Source organism: Protopterus annectens, chromosome 5.part0, assembly GCF_019279795.1.
Source record: "Protopterus annectens isolate FY-2018-M chromosome 5.part0, PAN1.0, whole genome shotgun sequence".
In the NCBI taxonomy this organism is placed as follows: domain Eukaryota; kingdom Metazoa; phylum Chordata; order Ceratodontiformes; family Protopteridae; genus Protopterus; species Protopterus annectens.
In genome coordinates, this window is record NC_056735.1 from 983,744,765 (window position 1) to 983,764,428 (window position 19,664).

Here is a 19,664-nt window from a genome sequence, read left to right on the forward strand (position 1 = left end):
ATTTAGAGAAAGCATATGACAGGGTGCCTAGAGAGGAGTTGTGGTATTGTATGAGGAAGTCGGGAGTGTCAGAGAAGTATGTAAGAGTGGTACAGGATATGTACGAGGGTAGTGTAACAGTGGTGAGGTCTGCAATGGGAGTGACGGATGCATTTAAGGTGGAGGTGGGATTACATCAAGGATCAGCTCTGAGGCCTTTTTTATTTGCAATGATGATGGACAGGTTGACAGACGAGATCAGAGAGGAGTCCCCGTGGACTATGATGTTTGCAGATGACATTGTGATCTGTAGTGAGAGTAGGGAACTGTTGGAGGAGACCCTGGAGAGGTGGAGATATGCTCTAGAGAGAAGAGGAATGAAGGTCAGCAGGACTAAGACAGAATATATGTGAGTGAATGAGAGGGAGGATAGAGGAATGGTGAAGATGCAGGGAGTAGAGGTGGTGAAGGTGGATGAGTTTAAGTACTTGGTATCAACAGTTCAGAGTAATGGTGAGTGTGGAAGAGAGGTGAAGAAGAGAGTACAGGCAGGATGGAGTGGGTGGAGAAGTGTGTCAGGAGTGATTTGTGACAGACGAGTACCAGTAAGAGTGAAAGGGAAGGTCTACAAGAGGGTAGCGAGACCAGCTATGTTATATGGGTTGGAGACAGTGACATTGACAAAAAGGCAGGAGTCAGAGCTTGATGTGGCAGAGTTGAAGATGTTAAGATTTGCACTGGGTGTGACGAGGATGGACAGGATTAGGAATAAGTATATTAGAGGGTCAGCCCAGGTTGGGAGGTTTGGAGACAAAGCCAGAGAGGCAAGATTATGTTGGTTTGGACATGTGCTGAGGAGGGATGCAGAGTATATTGGGAAAAAGATGCTAAGGATGAAGCTGCCAGGTAACAGGAAAAGAGGGAGGCCTAAGATAAGGTTTATGGATGTGGTGAGAAAGGACATGCAGGTGGTTGGTGTGACAGAGCAAGATGCAGAGGACAGGAAGAAATGGAAACAGTTGATCTGCTGTGGCGACCCCTAATGGGAGCAGCTGAAAGAAGAAGAAGAGATATACATATCTAGACAGATAGATATACCCATAAAGATATGCATATACACTGAATACTCTGTGTGTGTTAAAGTTTACTTTTTTGAATTAGAAAAAATATGGTTCATAGGTTCATACTAGGCTATCTGCCCAAGGGCATTTATAAGCCTAGCCCAGAGTTTTGTGGCTTTCGCCACCCCTTTAGTTTGATGGAAACGATGCCCATTATTTTGCTGTGCCTCTGTCAAGCAGTGACACTGAGTTAATCCCTGGGGTATATCTGCGATCTCCCATCCATTGGTCAAGATTTCTCTTGAACAAGGCCAGCGAGGTGCTCTGCCTCACATGTACCGGGATTTTGTTCCACAGCATAGGGAGTCTCTGGGTGATGAATCTGTCCCTCCAGCACGTCCTATTAATAACCGTGTCAAGGTTTAAGTCTCCGCCTTGTAGTTCTGAGGGATCTAGATTTTTGAGGTGAAGCATGTTCATCAAATCTGGGTTTGACATGGCCTTGTATGTCAGGCACAGGTCACCTCTGAGCAGCGTGGCGACTGAATAGAGCTGGAGTTCTTTCAGTCGGGCAGCATAAGACATATTTTTGAGACCCTTTATCCTTTTGGTGAGGAACTTTTGGGGCCTTTCCAGCTGCTGCAGGTGTCAGGTCAGATACATTCCGAATGGGGCATTGTACTCAATCATTGGTCTGATGAGTGATGAGTACAGGGGGACGATGACCTCCCTTGATCTAGATGTGAATCCCTTCATGATCAGGTGGGCAATGTAGAAGGTCTTCCTAACTACTTTAGCAACGTGAGTGTCAAACGAAAGGTTACTGTCAACCTGGGTCCCCAGATCCCTGATAACCTCTTCTGTGCTCAGTGGATTGCCACCTATATGGTAGCTAGGGGTAACCTTGTTTTTCCCGAAGGGTATGTCTATGCATTTCTTGGCGTTTAACTTTAGGCCATGGCTCTGGCACCAGTTATCCGTTTCTGTGAGACCCTTCTGAAGGATATCTGTGTCAGATGTGTTCTCGACTATGGCGCCCAGTTTGCAGTCATCTGCAAACTTTGTCAGCCATAACCCTCCTGTGTTTGCTTGTATTTCAGAAAAGTAGATGCCGAACAAGAGTGGGCCCAGGACTGAGCCCTGTGGGACACCACTTGTGACAGGCTTTGAGTCTGACATGGCGCCAGCAACTCTGACCCTGTGGGTTCTGTCACTTAGCCAGTTTGCAACCCATCTTGTGATGTATGGGTTTACATTTAAGCTGATGAGTTTTTCAATGATACCTGTGTGGGGTATTGTGTCGAAAGCCTTTGCCAGGTCGAGGTAGGCTGTATGGACTGCCTTTCCCTCATCAATGGCCTTGGTGACTGTTTCGAAAAAGTCAACCAAGTTTAAAAGGCATGATCTGCCTTTGACAAAGCCAAACTGGGTTGGATCCAAAGTCTGCAAGTTCCCTATGTCTTTATTTATGAGTTCCATTATGATCCTCTCCATAGCTTTGCAGATCAGGCTTGTCAAGCTGATGGGACGGTAATTTCCAGGGTCGGTGGAGGCACCGCCTTTGTGAAGTGGGACCACAGTTGCCGTGCGCCACTCCTTGGGTACGTATCCTGAGGTGAGGCTAAGATTAAACAGCTGACCTAACTGCGAGTTTAATTCCTCATTGAGTTCGTGGAGCACACAGCCGGGGACACCGTCCGGTCCCATGGATGCTGTGTTTTTCGCCTTGGAGAGAGCAGTTCTCACCTGGGCGTTTGAGATGTTTGGGGGGCTACAATCCTTTGGTATAGATATCTCTCCTTTTGGGGGGGAGGGGGGGGAGAAGTTTGCACTGAACCTGTCAGCCAGTATGTTGGCAATGTCTGTAGGTTCAGTAATTTTCACATAATTTTGAACTAATTCTGAGCATATCTGGGAGTTTCCTCCCAGGTTTCTAACATAGCTAAAGAAGGCCTTATGATTGTCTTTTGAGTCCTTAGCGATTTTTCTCTCAAAATTTGCCTTGGATGATTTTATGAGAGCTCTTAGTTTCTTACTTATAATGATCAAAGGTGTCTTACCTTTTAAGGATTTTGCTCTATCTTGTAGTAGCTTCCTCCTTTTGTTGTAGAGCTTCCAGAACTGGTTTCCCAAGCAGTTCCACAGTGACTCCTGAGTGTATGTGGCACAAAGTTCACTTAGTTTTCATATGTAAGAGCCTCTCTGTAACAATCTTATTATACCTGATTTGGGTATTCTCAGAATTGTGGATTACAATCAGCGTGTTCATATCTTTTGGATGTGATAATATACAGTGCTTATTACATACAATTTATTCCTCCAATTTGTATGACATTGAGACAATTACTTTTCGTCTTACTTTCCAAACAGAATCTCTGCAGGTATAGATTTTTTTGTGGGGTGTAGCCAGGATTTTTGGGCTTATACACTAATTTTTGTGCACCCCCATCATGCATACTGCAAATTTCTGAACAGTGCACTTTTTTCCATGTTGCTCATTCTGTTAAATAGTTCACACTGCAGTTAAACAACAGAGAGCTGATGAAGATGGTTATAACCAAGTGATTGAAATCAATTTCACTTAAGTAAAGATCCAAAAATCTAAATAAAGATAAAAATATGCATATTTTGGCATAGTGAGAGCATGCCTGGGTATGCCGTTGCTGTGTGCTTTTCCGATTTGTTACATGAGCCTTTCTCCAGTAGCACAACCACATTTGCTGCTTCTTAGCACAAGTAAGGAAAAGTTGAGCAAACAGCTGTTTTCCTTGGACTCTTCTCCAGCTACACACTCACTGAAACAGCCACCTGCAGGAAAAGAATCTGTTTAGAGAACTGATGTCTGCTTCCAGCATTATTCATAGGTTGGTATTATTCTAACTGCCCTTGCAAGCCATTTTAAGCCTAGCCAATAATCCCTTGTGAGATTCAAACCCTGCACCTTGTGTTTGCAAGGCAAACACCTTAACCATTAGGCCACCCTCTAAAACCTAATTTGAGTTCCTTCAGTGATTTTATTGCTTGAACTGTTATAGTGAGGGTAGTCAAAGAACTGTACTGTGTTTTGGACATTTGCATACTAGAGAATTTCCTCAATGAACTAACCCTCAGATATTCCATTACAGACATTGTCAGTGGGGCATCCACTTAACAGACACAAAGCAAGTCACAGAATGAAATACGTGTTTTCTTTTTAGATAATGTGCAAGCTCTAGTGGTTGCTAAATATAAAATGTATTGAAAATTTGATTTTAACAGCAAAATCAATGAAACCATGAAGAAATGGATTCATACCTCTCAATCTGTTAGCACAAGAAATTTGGATAAAGCCTAAAATAATTAATAGGGTGACAAAGGCCCAAAAATAGGAACATATTTTAAATATTGCTGTTATAAACTTAGAACGTTGCTGGAATAACAGGTTTTGTGTTAGCATGCATTTTCTGAATGGTGTAAAGTCTGAAACTTAAATGTGAGTCATTATTTAGTAACGTCAATCCTCAGTAATTTGCTGGAAAACTACACACTTAATGAGGCACAGACCACACATATTAACGGACATTCTGTAAAAATCTGGACAGTTGAGAAGTATGGAATGGGTTTTGGGCTGAGACTGAGAGATGCCCATACTTCTCAGCTTATCACAATAAATTTTGACAAGGCCTAAAATGGTGGGACAAAGATCTAAAAATAGCGACAGATATTGCTCTTACAAACTTTGAAAGTTATTAGAATACCAGGATTTACATTAGCTTGCGTTTTCTGAATAAAGTCTGAAACTCAAATGTAGGTCATCATTTGGAGACTTCATCCCTCAATGATTTGCTAGAAAAAAAAACACAAATATTATAAGGCACAGACCAAAAACATGAGGCAACAATCTGGACAATTGAGAGGTATGGACCGAATCGACCGATACACAGATTTTAGCCATACACCCCGGACCGATATTGTAATTCGTGACATGTAAATAATAAGGTCTGCTTTTATTTTATTTATGTAGTAATCTAACCAGTTTGAGGGCTCGTGTACTACATGCACGGAAATCACATTTTTAAATAATACGTTTGTACGTTTTGGATGAACGTCCATTTCGTGGGTTATGCTTTAAAAGCTCCCACACATAAAAGTATAAGAAATAGTTGCATATCTCTCAAAATCTCGAGTAAGAAATCTAGACAGAGCCAAATATAATGGCTGGTACAAAGCTTCAAAAATAGGGACAGATTTTAAATATTGCAGTTAAACACTTCATGTGACATGTTTTGTGTTGCTAGGCATTTTCTGGAGAATATGAAGTCTGAAACTAAAATCACTATCATTATTTTATTACTTCAGTCTTTCATTAGTTGCCAGAAAACCATAAATTTTATGAGGAACAGATCAAGAATATGATTAAAAAATCTAGGCATTCTACGAAAATCTGGACAGTTAAACAGGTATGAATGCTTGAGATGAGGAAGGTTAGTCCGATAAAAAGACCCACGTACGTCCAACAACACTAATATTCATATTTAATTATTCTGACATTTAATAGATTGAAACAAAATAAGAGTTTAATAGAAACCTCCCCAACACGGCGACTACGTCACACTTTAGTAATGACATCAGCCACTTCTCTAACGAGGGCCCTAGCTCTACCTCTTCCGTTTTACGTGAAAAATGGCGGCGGGACCATGGAACCTAGTAAATATTGAGCGCCCTGGAACGCAGTCTGTTATTAAAGTGCACCGCAGTGACCCTACAGGTAGGATGGTGCCCAGTAAGAAAAAGGATAGTTGATAAATAAACTATAGCTCATCAGATTGTTACAAAACACTTCATAAACAAACAAAAGATCTAAGTACATTTACGTACTTTACCAGCACCTTCAACATACTAGAGTGCGGAGTGCGTCTTTTTTCGTAGCCTTTAAGAGTTGTATGTCGTATCGTCATATTAAAGCGCCCAATAGTAACATTTTTGCCTAGTGATAGTATAACTCGGGGGTGAGTACTGTAAGTTCCGCACTCAAAACTCGGTACAAAAGCAATAATAAATTGCAGTACCATTGACGGAAAGAAAGCTAATGTTTAATGTCTGATGTACCTCTTTTATTTTACCTTAATTTATACATAAAGTTACAGTGATAGTTCTCAACTAATCAGTAACAGTGACACTTTTAATGCTGTTAACTTGAGACAGTGAAAGAGTTAGAGAATGTGAATTAGTATATATTATATACAGTCAAATAAGATATAACTAATTATTGTCATTACCCAACGGTCACCAGTTTGAGTGATATAACGTTACTGATTTACTGTTTTTTCTTCAGCAGCTTCATAATTGGAAAACTTTTGTTATGCTTAAGAATAGATATGCCATACTGACTTGTCGAATGCTTAATGAATATTGAAGAGACTAGTAACGAGATCTACATGAATATTCATTAAATGTTATTACCAAATTTGAGACAAAAATTGGGAACAAATGTAAGATCTGGGTAAAGTTAACTTGTCCCGCTTTATGCAGGATCGCCACTAGGCTATATCGGTTTTTATGTAAATAAAGCTGTACGGGTGAATAGGGTTACTTCTTAGATATTTTATAGTACAAATATAGCCCAAACTGGTGCAAAGGGCTGCATTTCAGTTTGTGTCAAAAATGAAAACTCGAATAAGTTATTTCTGTTGTATCATATAACACTGGGGTGTTTTAGATGTAAGATACTTATTTTATGCAGGAATTAGAGAAACATGTTAGAAATATTTTGTTATTGTTGTGCTACAATTTTATTTATTTTGTTTTACATTTGTTCACCGGGAGTGTCCGACTGAACAAAAACAAGACCCGTTTTCAATGGAGGCCCAGGGAGAAAAGCCCCCAAAAATCTCAAGACATTTGCAATGTTTTACAGGGGAGAGAAAAGAGAGCATTCAAATCTGGTTGATGTTTTTTTTTCTTTTTTAGAAAAAAGACTGAAGAACTCTGCAGTTTAACCATAAATGTCTTTGAAGCTTGTCTAAGACCTAGAAATTAAAGATTCAAAGCCTTAAGTGTAAGACAGAACTCTCCAATAAAGTGCTCACTGGTCTTGCAGAAATGTTGGTCCCACAGTGCCTAAGAATTTAAACTCTAGTTCCAACAAAAAGAGATTTTAACCAGTTGTGTCCAGGCAGTTCGAAGAAACGATTAATGCATATCACATGCATTTAGCCAAAAAACAGGTTTATCAATGGTAAAGGAAACTTTTGTTACAAAAAGGCTTATATTTTTGCCAGACATGAAGAAGCTCAAGGAGTTATAGATGTTTATGTAAATTAGGACAAAGACTGTTGAGTGTGTTGATTCACAGATCACAGGTGAACATATCTCAAGAGGGCTGGTGACAAAGCACTGTATATATAGAATCCAAGATGGCACCCAGAAGCAAATGCATAGTTAGAAATCCTTTTCTTGTTTTTTTTTTTTTTTTGTTTTGTTTTTTACATTTTTGTTGTATTTGTAGCATATTGATTAAGCCTGATTTCTCATCTGGTTGCTTATTAGACATTTGTTGGTAGAAGAATAGTAGCTTATTACTGATTTACTGTACAGCTGTTTGGCAACTGTGGATGTACATTTCACACTATCTAGTAGAGTAGCTACTAATTTCATCAACTGAAAATGGATTAAAAGGCACACAATTATAGGACTGCTGTTTTAGACTTTTGTTCAACATTCAGTCACTAATCAATCCCATTCAGACCATAAAAAACGGGTTTTCAGTTTAGTGTGCTTATTTACTGGTATTGGTTTCTAGATAATATTGAAGAGTCTTAGAGTAGTTCACCATATAGTGATTTAATGTGGCAGATCTTGCAGTTTATTTAGTTTGATCTGATTTTAGTTAATATTTGAGCAATGTTATCTTGTTTATAGTTGATAATAGGATGGTGGAACAATCCATACGATTCAAGTGTCTAAGATGCATTTAAAATGTTAGGACTGTGAAGTATTAATTTTTTGTTAGTTTTTCCTGGAGTATGATAAAAAACTAGATGTGAGCTGATTGCTTCTGAACGACCTGTCTTTCTGAGTCTCTTGTCATATTTTATTAGTAGGAAATGTGAACTGATTCCTGCAAAGGTGTGTCCTCGGAAAGAGTGTCCTTTTTGAACTTTTGTATCTGTCACTGACCTGCTGTTGTGAGACCACTGTAGAATTCTACATTTAAGGTCTGCAGTTTTATTTTACTCATGCTTGTTGCAATTTGATTTAGCTTATATTTTTGTTTTACATTTCTTGCATTTTAAATTTGTGTTATTTTGGAGTTTTAAAACTAAGTATTTAGGACAAGTCAGAGCAGAGAATAGAAAGTAAATATAATAAAAATAAATAAATGTTTCTTGACTGCGAAGAGATTAAGGCTAGGTGATTTTGCTCTGGTGGAACTGATAAGTAGCATTTATTGTTTAAAGAAAATTTATTTGTCATTTTTGAAAATGAAAATCTGACTGGAGAAAGTTCATTTTCAGCAAAGGCCTGGGAAGAAAAGCTCCAGCAAATACATTTAAGATACTCATGAAAAAAACATTTTTATGTAACATATTCACAGCTTAACTGTTGGCAGTCTTATACATGTACCGCAAAAATGTCTAGTAGAAAAAGACATTTAGATAAAAACAGGTTAATTGTTCTGTTGTGACACAAAGCTAAAACAAGTATTTCTTTTGTGATGACATTATACATGATATTAAATTCCAAGTATAAAATGTCTAGTATGCAAACAGTTAATTTAGAATATGTGTGACTTGACATGGGGAAGGAGGGTTACAGTGTAGATGTTAAATAAAATTGAGGTAAGGAGTCTGAAACATTAGTCTGTAGGTACATAATATTCAAAGCTAGAAGAGGGAGAGAGGCACTGATTATGAGTCAAGGATAGTGGGGTAAGAATACCAGGATACATGAAGACATATAATCTAGTTACTGGTACAGAGTATTTGAAGGAGATAGGTAAAGTGGGAGGACAGAAAGAAATGGATAGTAGGGTAAGAATACCAAGGTACATGAAGACAGAATCTGGTTACTGGTAGAGAGTATTTGAAGGATATAGGTAAAATGGGAGGACAGAAATAAATTGAAATGTAAAGTATTATTATATGAAGGTAACTGAGGAGCAGTGGTACATAAGTTTGTTGTGTAGAAGGGGATAGTTGATATGAGATGACAAAATGGAAAATAGCCTGGTGAGGAGCATGTGTTTGACCACATGTGGTTTAGGTGCTGTTTTAGTAAGGGTTTGAAGACAAAGTTTCATTGTCTGTTTTAGGTATGCTGGGATAGTGTTTCAGAGTTGAGATTCATAATGGGAGTATAAGGAGTCACCTGCTGAGTTATTAGACTTTGTAGTGATTAGTAAGAGTTTATTGGCTGAGTGAAGGTCTCCACCTGGAGATTAGGGCTGTAGGGTATCTTTTTGTGCTAGACATTTTTCTGGTGCATGTATAAGACTCTGGGCAGTAATAAGTTGTGAGTATGCTACATAACTGCATAGCTCAACCCAGTTTAGTTAGTTCAGTGCTATGCAATGAGAAGTCCTACAGATATATATATATATATATATATATATATATATATATATATATATATATATATATATATATTATAATAAGGTTGACAGCAAAAGAATAAAAATAGTCAAATCAAAACCTGCACTACGGCTAACCAGAGAAACTGGGAACATTGAGCTTGAACCTAGAAGGACTAGCATAAAATCAGAACACAATTTAGATTTCACATGTTTAGGTATCTCAGAAATCTCACAAAGGACCACATTAAAATGGAAAACAATCCTATTTTAATAACCTCTAATACAAACAGAAAAAAATCTAAGACTTTTTTTTTTTGGTCATCACTAAACAAACTAATACATCCTGGCCAAACCACCATGCCCCTCTTCTTTTACTTCTAACATCACTAACTCAATATCATCTCAATTCAACTTTTACTTTACACAGATAACACCATCTCTGACTAATAAAAACTTTACCTCCCTCTCCCCCCATCCTGTCCAAAATAGTTACTTCATTCTTATTTCTCCGTCTCCACTTCCACTATAAGAAAACCTAGTAGTACTAAATCCATCCTCTTCAGTTGCCAACCAATTTGCAACAAAATACCTACAAATATTCAACACCATGACTTTCTCTATATTCATAATGAACTGATCCATATCTGAGAGATATGTCCCATCCGCCTGAAAAAATCCTATACAATACCATTCCATAAAGGTGGCACATCAACAGACTTTTCTAGCTGTAGATCTATTGCCATCCTATCCAATGTAAAAAAAAATGCTGCAATACATCCATTTGCAACTTACGCAATACATTAACTCAAAAAAAAAAACTTCTTTTCATACCCAGCAGCATAGCTTTAGACCACACTATAGCACCACCACTGCTCTCTTCAACTTCAGCAATACCGTAAACCAACATAGGAATGATGGCAACCTGCTAGCTTAACTATTCTTAGGTTTATCAAAAACATTTGTCATCATAACCAATCAAAATCTTATTACTGAACATTGCTTGCAACCCAATGCTCTCTCTCCCTTATGTTTCTTTAGCTATCTGACTTACAGATATCAAGAAATCAAATGGAAAATCAATATTAGGTCTCCGCTTATTCAATTTTTTTTTAAACAAACGACATGCTGCCACCCTCCATGCTATCATAGTACAAGATACGGATGACTCAGCTTTTATATTTGCTATTTGCAGCCCTATCTCCATCAACACTTCAGGACATCACCCACATTCCTCTCACTGCTATCAAAACTTAAATCCTAAAAATAAAAACTTATGTTCCTCACTCCTCAACAGTACCAAAATGAAACAATATAACCTCATCCAACAACACAAAAACTGAAACTGTAAATCAAACAAAATTTCTGGACTTACTATTAACAAAATTCCTTACCATATCATAGCTAACTGGAGGACCTCCTATATAGTCCCCTTTGGACCAAACCTCCAACCTAACTAGTATGGAGTTCCTATGTATTAAGCCAAATGCCATTCCTTTCTTGGACTTCAACTAATCCTCCATAAACGTGGGAGACTTGTATTATCCTCAAACATGTATGCCCAGAGATTTCTGGACTACATAAGTTTAAAAACTCTGGGGCAGTTGGCAGTCCACCCAGGGGAGCCAAAATGCTGGATTTGGTCCTTAACCAATATGGGACAGCTTTGATCGCCATTATTTGCATCTTCCTCTTTGGTCAGATCTGACCACAGATTAGTCACATTCAACAGGGATCAGTACACTTGCTATAGTCTTCTCTTGGTAGATACTCTGGGTAAAGCCTACAGCAGCTGGATGCAACAGAAAGCCAGTCTGCACAGAGCTAAGAAATGAACCACCCTAAGACTTGGCGAAACTGCAACCAGAAGTTCCAGAGTTACTGCCAAATCAGAGACCAGCAGGAATTGGTGCCCCTCTGCACCTTCATTCTCCTGGAGCAAAGCAGTAGCATTTATCACAAGGTGGCTCCTGTGATTCAATTTTCACGCTTTCCAGTGACGGTAATCACTAGAAAGGCTGGGAAATGATGTCCCTCTGCTCCTGTTTTCACCAGCAGCAAAAGAGAGTCACTAATCCAGAGCTGATTCCTGAGAAGCAGTTCCTAGGTTCTCCACTGATTGATAGTCCAGTCATGGATGTTAAATATTTTAAAAGAAAGCTGGGGGAATTACTACTCTGAATATTGCAATATGCAATAAGTGAGATGATATGCAGTCACACACCAGCAGTAATCTCATAGCACTTGCATCTAAATAAGAATATAGCTAAATAAGAAATCCCACTTTTGAGCTCCTCTAACTAATCTGCTAGATTTCATTCCTTTTCAGTCAGAGAATGGAAAGTGACTGTATTCTGTCTGACCATAGCCAAGACCTTTTAAAACTCCAAGAAAAAAATCTTTAAAACAAATTCTAAAATGCGAGTCCCTGAGTGAAGATCATTTATTCGCAACAATGAACGTTGAAACCCCAAACCCACATCATCAGAAACTTGGGAAGCTCAAACGTTATAGGCTGTCAGTGTGCAGGATTGCTATTCAGTGGGAATTAGGGTTTTACCCCTTTCTCCAGTGTAGTGCGATCTCAGAGTTTGTATATATAATTAGTAGGAGGTGTTGAGGCTACGGGGGCTTGCCCCCAGCAAAAAAGTTTTTGTGATCCTGACATTGCTTTTGAGTTTCTAGGTTTTCAGTGATGTGGAGTCAGTGTTTCAATGTTCGCTGTTGTGAACATTCGATCTTTTGTCGGGGATATGTACAGAGAGAATGGAAGTATCCAAATCATAAAAGAAGAAATCCAGTCCAAAATCCAGTGCAGTCACAGATCAGCAGTAATCTCACAAAGCAATGACCAGGAGGAGTGGGCGGACGCATATTATGGTGCATGCAAAGTGTTCTGTTAGAAGACATGACTAAGGTGGCAGCAAGTGTGGCCAGGAATCATACCTTTAAATGAAAATGAAATGGAGCATTGAGAATGAGAGATACAGTAAGGATAATAGGTGTTCTGACAGCAGACAGAGGGTAAAAGAAAATGTAGAACACAGCAGAGGAACAGACAAAAGTGAAATGGAGTGTGGATGGTTAATCTTGCTCTGCATTTCAATGAGCCTGGATAGGAAGATGGGAAATTGTAAGCAGTGGTGCAGAAGAGGAGGTTATATATTGCTGGTATCACATGAGCATAGACAAAAGAGGTTAGTACATGTGGGTTCTTGGGTATAATTTTTTAGATGACTGACAGCGAAGGGAGATGTGGACATGGAGTGACAATCTGTATAAAGCAAGGCATCAGTTATGAGGCTAGAGAGGAAGAACAACAACAAACATGGAATGTGGTGTAGGTACAACCAAGGCCAGAAACTTGGGTTAGCTTCAATGTTTTTAAGGTGACTTGTAACAAAATAACAATAACGTGGGTAAATTAAATAATGTAGAATACAATGAAATTAAAACATTTAACATAGACAAGTACAAAAACATTGCAAATTGGTTGAGGATAAAATCCTTTAGACATGGTATAACCCAGTATCAGGTTCAAGTAAGAGTAAGGCAAAAATAGGGTAATTAAATGTCAACCCATACTGTCAAAGGCCATATCAGATAGATAGGGTTTAAGCAACCTGTAGACGCTAGTCAAGACAAGTACTCCCAAAGCCACCGAGCATGAAGTTCCACAAGTAGGGGGCCTGAAAGGCAAAAGAACAAATACCAGATGTTTCTAAGAACACCTGTGAAATTGCCAGCAGCCCCCAAGAAGCAAAACCTAATAGGGCAGTATGGCACTGCCAACTTCTTCAGGTAAGAGGGACACAAGTATTGAATGGACAAACAGACTAATACTTGGACCTTGGAAACAATTGTGTATTAAATTCAAGCTATGTAGAAGACCTTGACGTGTACTAATTAGTACTGGCTGTGGATTTCTGCACCAGCTACATATGGTCAGGCTCTGTGCCAGGGAGTCCTTTGTAAAAGGTACTGCAGTAGTCAAAGTGAGGTAAGATCAGAACATTAATAGCTAATAATCGATTATGTTGAGATAACACATGCTTGATCCTGGAATTGTTTCTCAAATGGAAACGAGAAGATTTCACTATGAAATACACTCCATCTTGGAGTGTCAGAGAACAATGCAGGATACATGTACATTCTGCCCCTTATCCACAAACTCAAGCTTATTGTCTCTGTAATTGATGAAGTTAGGGAGTTAAAGTCTCTCACCCTAGCAAAAACAGCCATGGCCTTAGTTTTGGAGATATTGAGCTTCAAGTGATTTTGAATAAGTCGTGGGAGAATGGCCTGTACAAAAGTAGCAAGGGAGTATGTTTTCACTATTTCTTCCTCTGGGAAGAAGAATTCTATCTGGGTACTGTCAGCATAACAACAGTATGCTAAGCCCCTGTACCTTACAAAATGTCTTAAAAGTAGCATATGTACTGTAAACAAGAGTGGGCTTAAAATTAAGCCTTGTGACACTCCACACTCGAGGGTAGGAGGAGATTGAGTAGATAGCTGGACAGACCTTGAGTTAGTCTAGAGAGGTGAAAAATGTACCACCCCAAGACTGGAGGAAGTGCCATAGTAAACATTTAAATTCTCAATCAGATTTCATGGTCATTAGTATCAGATGTGACTGAGAGATACTGGAAGCCAGTATTGAATACTACTTGTAGTCTGTAGCCAATAGTAGGTAATTGTCTACTCAGGTAAGACCAGTGTTAGTGCTGTGGCAAGTGCTAAACTCTGTTTAGAATGGATTCATAAGTGCGCTGACTTTACAATAAGATTTAAGTTTCATTTAAATTACATTCCCAATAACTTTACTCAAAACTATAAGGTTAGGAATAGTGTGGTATCTGTCAAAAGTATTACTATCCAAATATGGTATCCTGAAGATGAGAAGAAGAATGGTCCCTTTAATGGTAGAAGGAAGGAAAAAGAAAAGACCTCCATGAGGAAACTGAAACTTGAACTATCACTGGACCAAAGACATCAAGACTGGTGAGGAACAACCTAGGTTGACAAGTGTTCACCCTGCAGCTCATAGCCTACTTACCTGATATGACAGTCGAGAGCTTGTCATAAGTCTGGAATGTTAAACACCATCCAAGTAGCAGGGTGATGAAAACCTGAAACCACTCTAAAGCCCAGGGGGTCAGATGCAACATGTGTGGTTCTGTTGGTGTCTGACTTTTCAGTTCAGAACCAAGCACCAGCAGACTTGCACTGCTGAGTAGACTACACTGTGTAAGTAATAAGGCAGGCAAAGCTGTACAGACTGTGAATAATTTGACGCCGCATAGCTGGTCAATTAGCCACTGCTAAGGCCCATCTGGTCAGATAATCTGCCTTTTTTGTGTGAGAATTCAGCCTGGTATGTAGCTTAATGCTCATTTAAGTGAAATTTGTTACTCCACAGATCTGAACAGTACCAGTAGTGCTCCAGCCTGTGCTGTTCTGTCAGGAAGTGAAGCTCATGGTCAAATCATAGCTAATGTCTACTGGTATAGACAGATTGAAAAAGTCAAGTGCTGAGAACAGTGACTTATTCTAGTCCTTTGCCAAGGTGTCAAGAAAACCAGTACCATTTTTTGAAGGAATTGAAGGCACATGGAAGAAAAGAATGTAGCTTGAGAAGTATGGTTAGTAAGATGTCTCCCTCAGCAGAAGATCAGGGGAGTGTAGTGTGGAAACTCCAGGTCAAATTGGACAAGAAGTGATTAGATCATGAAACTGGTTCTGTCACCTGGTCTGATGCTTTGCATCCAATAGGAAGATCAATTCTAATATATGACTTAATTTATGAATTGCAGAGGCATTAACCCAAGCAACCCCAAAACCTTTTATGATGCAACTGGGTTCCTTAGTGAGAGCCACTGAGACATCACTGACCCAGGTGCTGAAGTCACAGACTACAGCTAAGTGCTGGTGACACAAGTCTGAACTGATGAAGGAGTTGGTGAACTTTCTTAAGAATTTCTTCACACAAGCAAGTGTAGTTGAGAAGAAATCTACAGTTTGCATCTGCAGTATGAACAAGTTCAAAGGAGATGGTCATCCTTAGAAGCAGCCTGTGTCAGTCAAAGCTCAGAACCCCCATGGATAACAGTTGAATCAAGTTAAATACAGAGGACAATGAAATCAGCTGCAGATCACCATAAAATGCAACTTCTGTACCCTAGCAAAGGCTAGGTCAGACAAATCAACTACAGCAAAACCAAGACAAATCAACCATAGCAAAACCAACAAGGGTAGAATTTAGTCAAGAAAATGGAATGGTAATTAACTCTTGAGCCCTAGCGTGAGCTAGGGACATTGAAGAGTCTTGCAGCACAGTGAAGACCCATAATCCTGGATGCAAAAAAGATGATGGTGGAAATATAATGAACACCACTCAGTGTGTCTCCAAAATGGATGAGCTGCAATAAAGTTTTTAGCCATTATAAGTCATATAAAGGGACATCAGAAATGGGTATAGGGGCTAGTGACTCCATGGATCAGGAAACAGGTTTATACATATGGTTGGTACAGTGAGTGTAGTAGATGTTTATAGGTTCATAGGTGTTTAATAGGCTAATGACCACTGTAGATCTGTGTGTGTGTGTGTATACCTTTAAGAAGCTATCCAAGGGCTTACACAAGTGTATAAATACTAAGGAGACGTGAGCCTGACTGCCATTTTGTAGTTAGCTGTTGAAATGTAAGCAAGTATGTATGTAAGGTCTGTCTGTTAACCAATTTGTTTGTATTTTATGAGGCTGTTATCCATCTTGATGTGTTTCTATGTATTAAAGCATCTAAACAAAATACCCCACCTGCTTGTCATCCATGTTAGAGAAGGATGGGTGACATGGTGTCAGTAGTGGCATGTGTAAAGGACATAATACCAGAAGTGACATATCTAAAGGACAGTGTGTTTGACAAGGCATGGCTAAAACGACTTAAGTCACTTGCTTGGAACTGGAATCATCCATACAATGTGCATACTTCACAAAAAAGGTCAAAAACGAATTTCAGATATTAAAACTTGCTTAGCACTATTTTTTATTCACAAAATATGAAATAAGGCATACAGAGTGCTCTAAACAATGTTTGCATAAACCAAAATGTATGATATTGATAAAAATATTCAAATTACTATGGAAAATGTTTAAAATAAAGTCCGAATTGCTTAAAATGAATAAAATAAAGGGAAACCGCATATTTCAATACATGCTTACTGAATTCATATTTTTCATATTAATCAAAGATATGAGTTATCAGAAATGTAAAAAGTGCTCTCATGTTTGTGCAGTGTTACAGTAGAGTTATTTCACAGAATACAGCTATTACAGAGTGTATTTCGCAAAGTAAAGTATTTTGAAAAGTTTATTGTGCGTTTGAGTGTTATTACAAGCTCACAGAAGCTCACAGAGCAATTTGTTCGTACACAGTTACAAGGGCCATATTTTCAGTGTGTTTGTACATTGTGGGCATGGCAAACGGATTTTGAAAACCCAGTGCACTTGTGTGACAGTAATATTGCTGAGAACTGGAGAGTGTTTGAACAAGCGTATAACATTTTCATGCAGGCTGCACTTTCTGATAAAGATGATCATTCAAAGGCATTTATTCTGCTTAATTTAGCTGGGTCAGAAGCCATAGAAAGGGAATGTTCATTTGTGTATGTACCTGCTATCTATACGGGAGAGGGGGAAAACAGTCATATTGTTGTACCAGTTGAGTCAAGGGAGGACCCAGGGTGCTTAAAACGTAAATTCAGAGAAATGTGTAACCCCCAGACAAGTGTTACAGTGGAAAGGCACTTATTTTATACAAGGAATGAAAAGCCTTGTGAAACTTTTGCAGCATATATAAGTGGGAGAAATAAGGCTAAAACTTGCAGATCTGGTGATTTAAGGGATGCCTTGATAAAAGACAGACGTGTGTGGTATAAAATATGATGCTGTGAGAGATTTTGCTTCATGACAGTGATTTAACTTTGAATAAGGCCATTGAGATTTGTCAGATATACAAGCTCACAGAAAAGCACGCAAATATGCTTACAAATGAGAATAGCTCTAGAAGGCATAGTGATAAAGCTCATGTTGATAGTATGTAGTACATGGTTAGAAGAAATCATCCCAAGCACATGACAGCAACTGTAGCTCCTGCAGCTCCCACTGGCAAACTCCAGAACTTTCCAGCAAATTTCAGAGTTCGCACACTCAGTGAAGCATGAGAGTGAGTCAGCAAACTCAAAGCATGGGCCTCAACCTAGTTTCGTTGCCAACTGTCGGTGGAAGATATGAATCTAAAAAGGAAAAATGTTTAGCTTTTGGTCTACAGTACCACAAATGCAATAAGTGGAATCAAAAGTTTTGTAAATCAAAAAGCACATATTCTTTTGTTAAGCGGGAACATTTTAAGAAACAAGTTGATCAATTAGAAAGCTGCAACCCTACTCTTTATGTTGATGGTGTGTCAGTGCTTCATGAAGCAGTTAATGCAGTAGATTTAAGGGCAAAGAATGAAGTATTTTGTACTGTTCGGATAAATGGCAAACCCATAGAGCTCAAAGTTGACACAGGTCCAAATGCGATGTTATGTCAGCAGAAACATTTGCTAGAGTGGGTCGTGGTGAAAGACTTGATTTTTCAATGTGCGCGAAGCTTGTTGCTTATGGAGGTGAAGAAATTAAATTCAAACTGAAGGCTTAGTAGTGTTTTCATGCTTCTCTGCTGGAGACACTATGACTTTTATTATTTTATGTGGTCAAGAGGCACATCCAGTCATTATTAGGGCTCAAGTTTGAAAATGGGACTGCTTTCATTTAATAAGGAAGTCCACCAAGTTACCTTAAAAGACCACTACTCTAATTTTGCCCAGTGCATTTTTTCTACCTATGCTGATCTTTCCGAAGACCAACTAAGGAAGTTTCCAATTGTGTACTCCATGAAGTTAGACCTAGAGGTCGGTCCAGTTATCAGGCCACCTTGTAAAGTTCCAATAGCTATGCAGGACAGAGTCAAGGCTGAGCTAGATAAAATGGTGCGACAAGGTGTGATTTGTCCAGTTGCAACTCCAACTGAATGGGTACCTTCTATGGTGGGTAGCTCATAAGAAAAGCGCAGATGACATCACAATATGTATTGAACCATGAGATTTGAACAACGCACTAAAAAGACCTTCTCATCCAATGTGCACAGTCAAAGAAGTTGCAGCCTTGATGCCAAATGCCACTTTTTTTTCTGTCTTGGATAAGAGTTCATTTTGACAAATTCAGCTCGACAAAAAAATCCTCATTGTTCACTACTTTCAGCACTCCGGTTGGCAGATACAGATTTTTGAGAATGCCATTTGGGATAAATTCTGCAAGTGAAGTCTTTCAACATGCAATGGAGCAACATTTTTCTGGGTATCCTTGTGCTGTGATAGTAGACATACTAGTAATAGGCAGTGGTGAAGCTGAGCATGACAGAAACCTCAGAAATGTTCTAGAAAGAGCACATCAAGTGAATCTTAAGCTCAATTCATAGAAATGCAAATTCAGACTACAAGAAGTTACTTATGTTGGTCATTTATTTACAAGTACAGGCCTATGACCAGACCCTTCTAAGCAAGCAGCCATTCTTGAGATCCCAGCTCCAAACAATGTTCAAGCCCTGCAATGTTTTCTTGGCATGGCCAGCTACCTATGCAAGTTCATTCCAAACTTGAGCCAACTTTCAACACTGCTCAGAGAGCTGACACGTAAAGATGTATCCTGGTCTTGGTTAGAGTAATACCAAGGAGCATTTGATGTCTTGAAACAGAGAATTGCTAGTCCACCAACTCTCAGATACTATGATGTTCACAAGCCAGTAACACTTTCATGTGAAGCTTTGAAATTTGGTCTTGGTGCAGTCATTTTACAAGAGGATCAACCTGTTGCCTATGCGTTGAGAGCTACTCTTACCTAAACTGAAATGCAGTATGCGCATATTGAGGAAGAGCTTTAGGCAATTGTGTTTGCATGTTCAAATTTCCATGATTATGTTTATGGTAGACCTATCAAGATTAAAACAGACTACCAACTTCTAGTCACTAGC

The 19,664-nt window shown here is 38.9% G+C and overlaps 1 protein-coding gene across 1 annotated transcript in view; it reads left to right on the top strand.

The window, feature by feature from the left end:
* Positions 1-5,669: 5,669 nt before the first annotated feature.
* Positions 5,670-19,664, top strand: part of NEPRO (nucleolus and neural progenitor protein) — a 324,864-nt gene continuing 310,869 nt past the window's right edge. Inside the window, exon 1 of the mRNA XM_044072737.1 lies at positions 5,670-5,787. Coding sequence (XP_043928672.1) covers positions 5,703-5,787 — 85 coding nt within the window. The 5' untranslated portion in view covers positions 5,670-5,702. The remainder of the gene's footprint in view (positions 5,788-19,664) is intronic.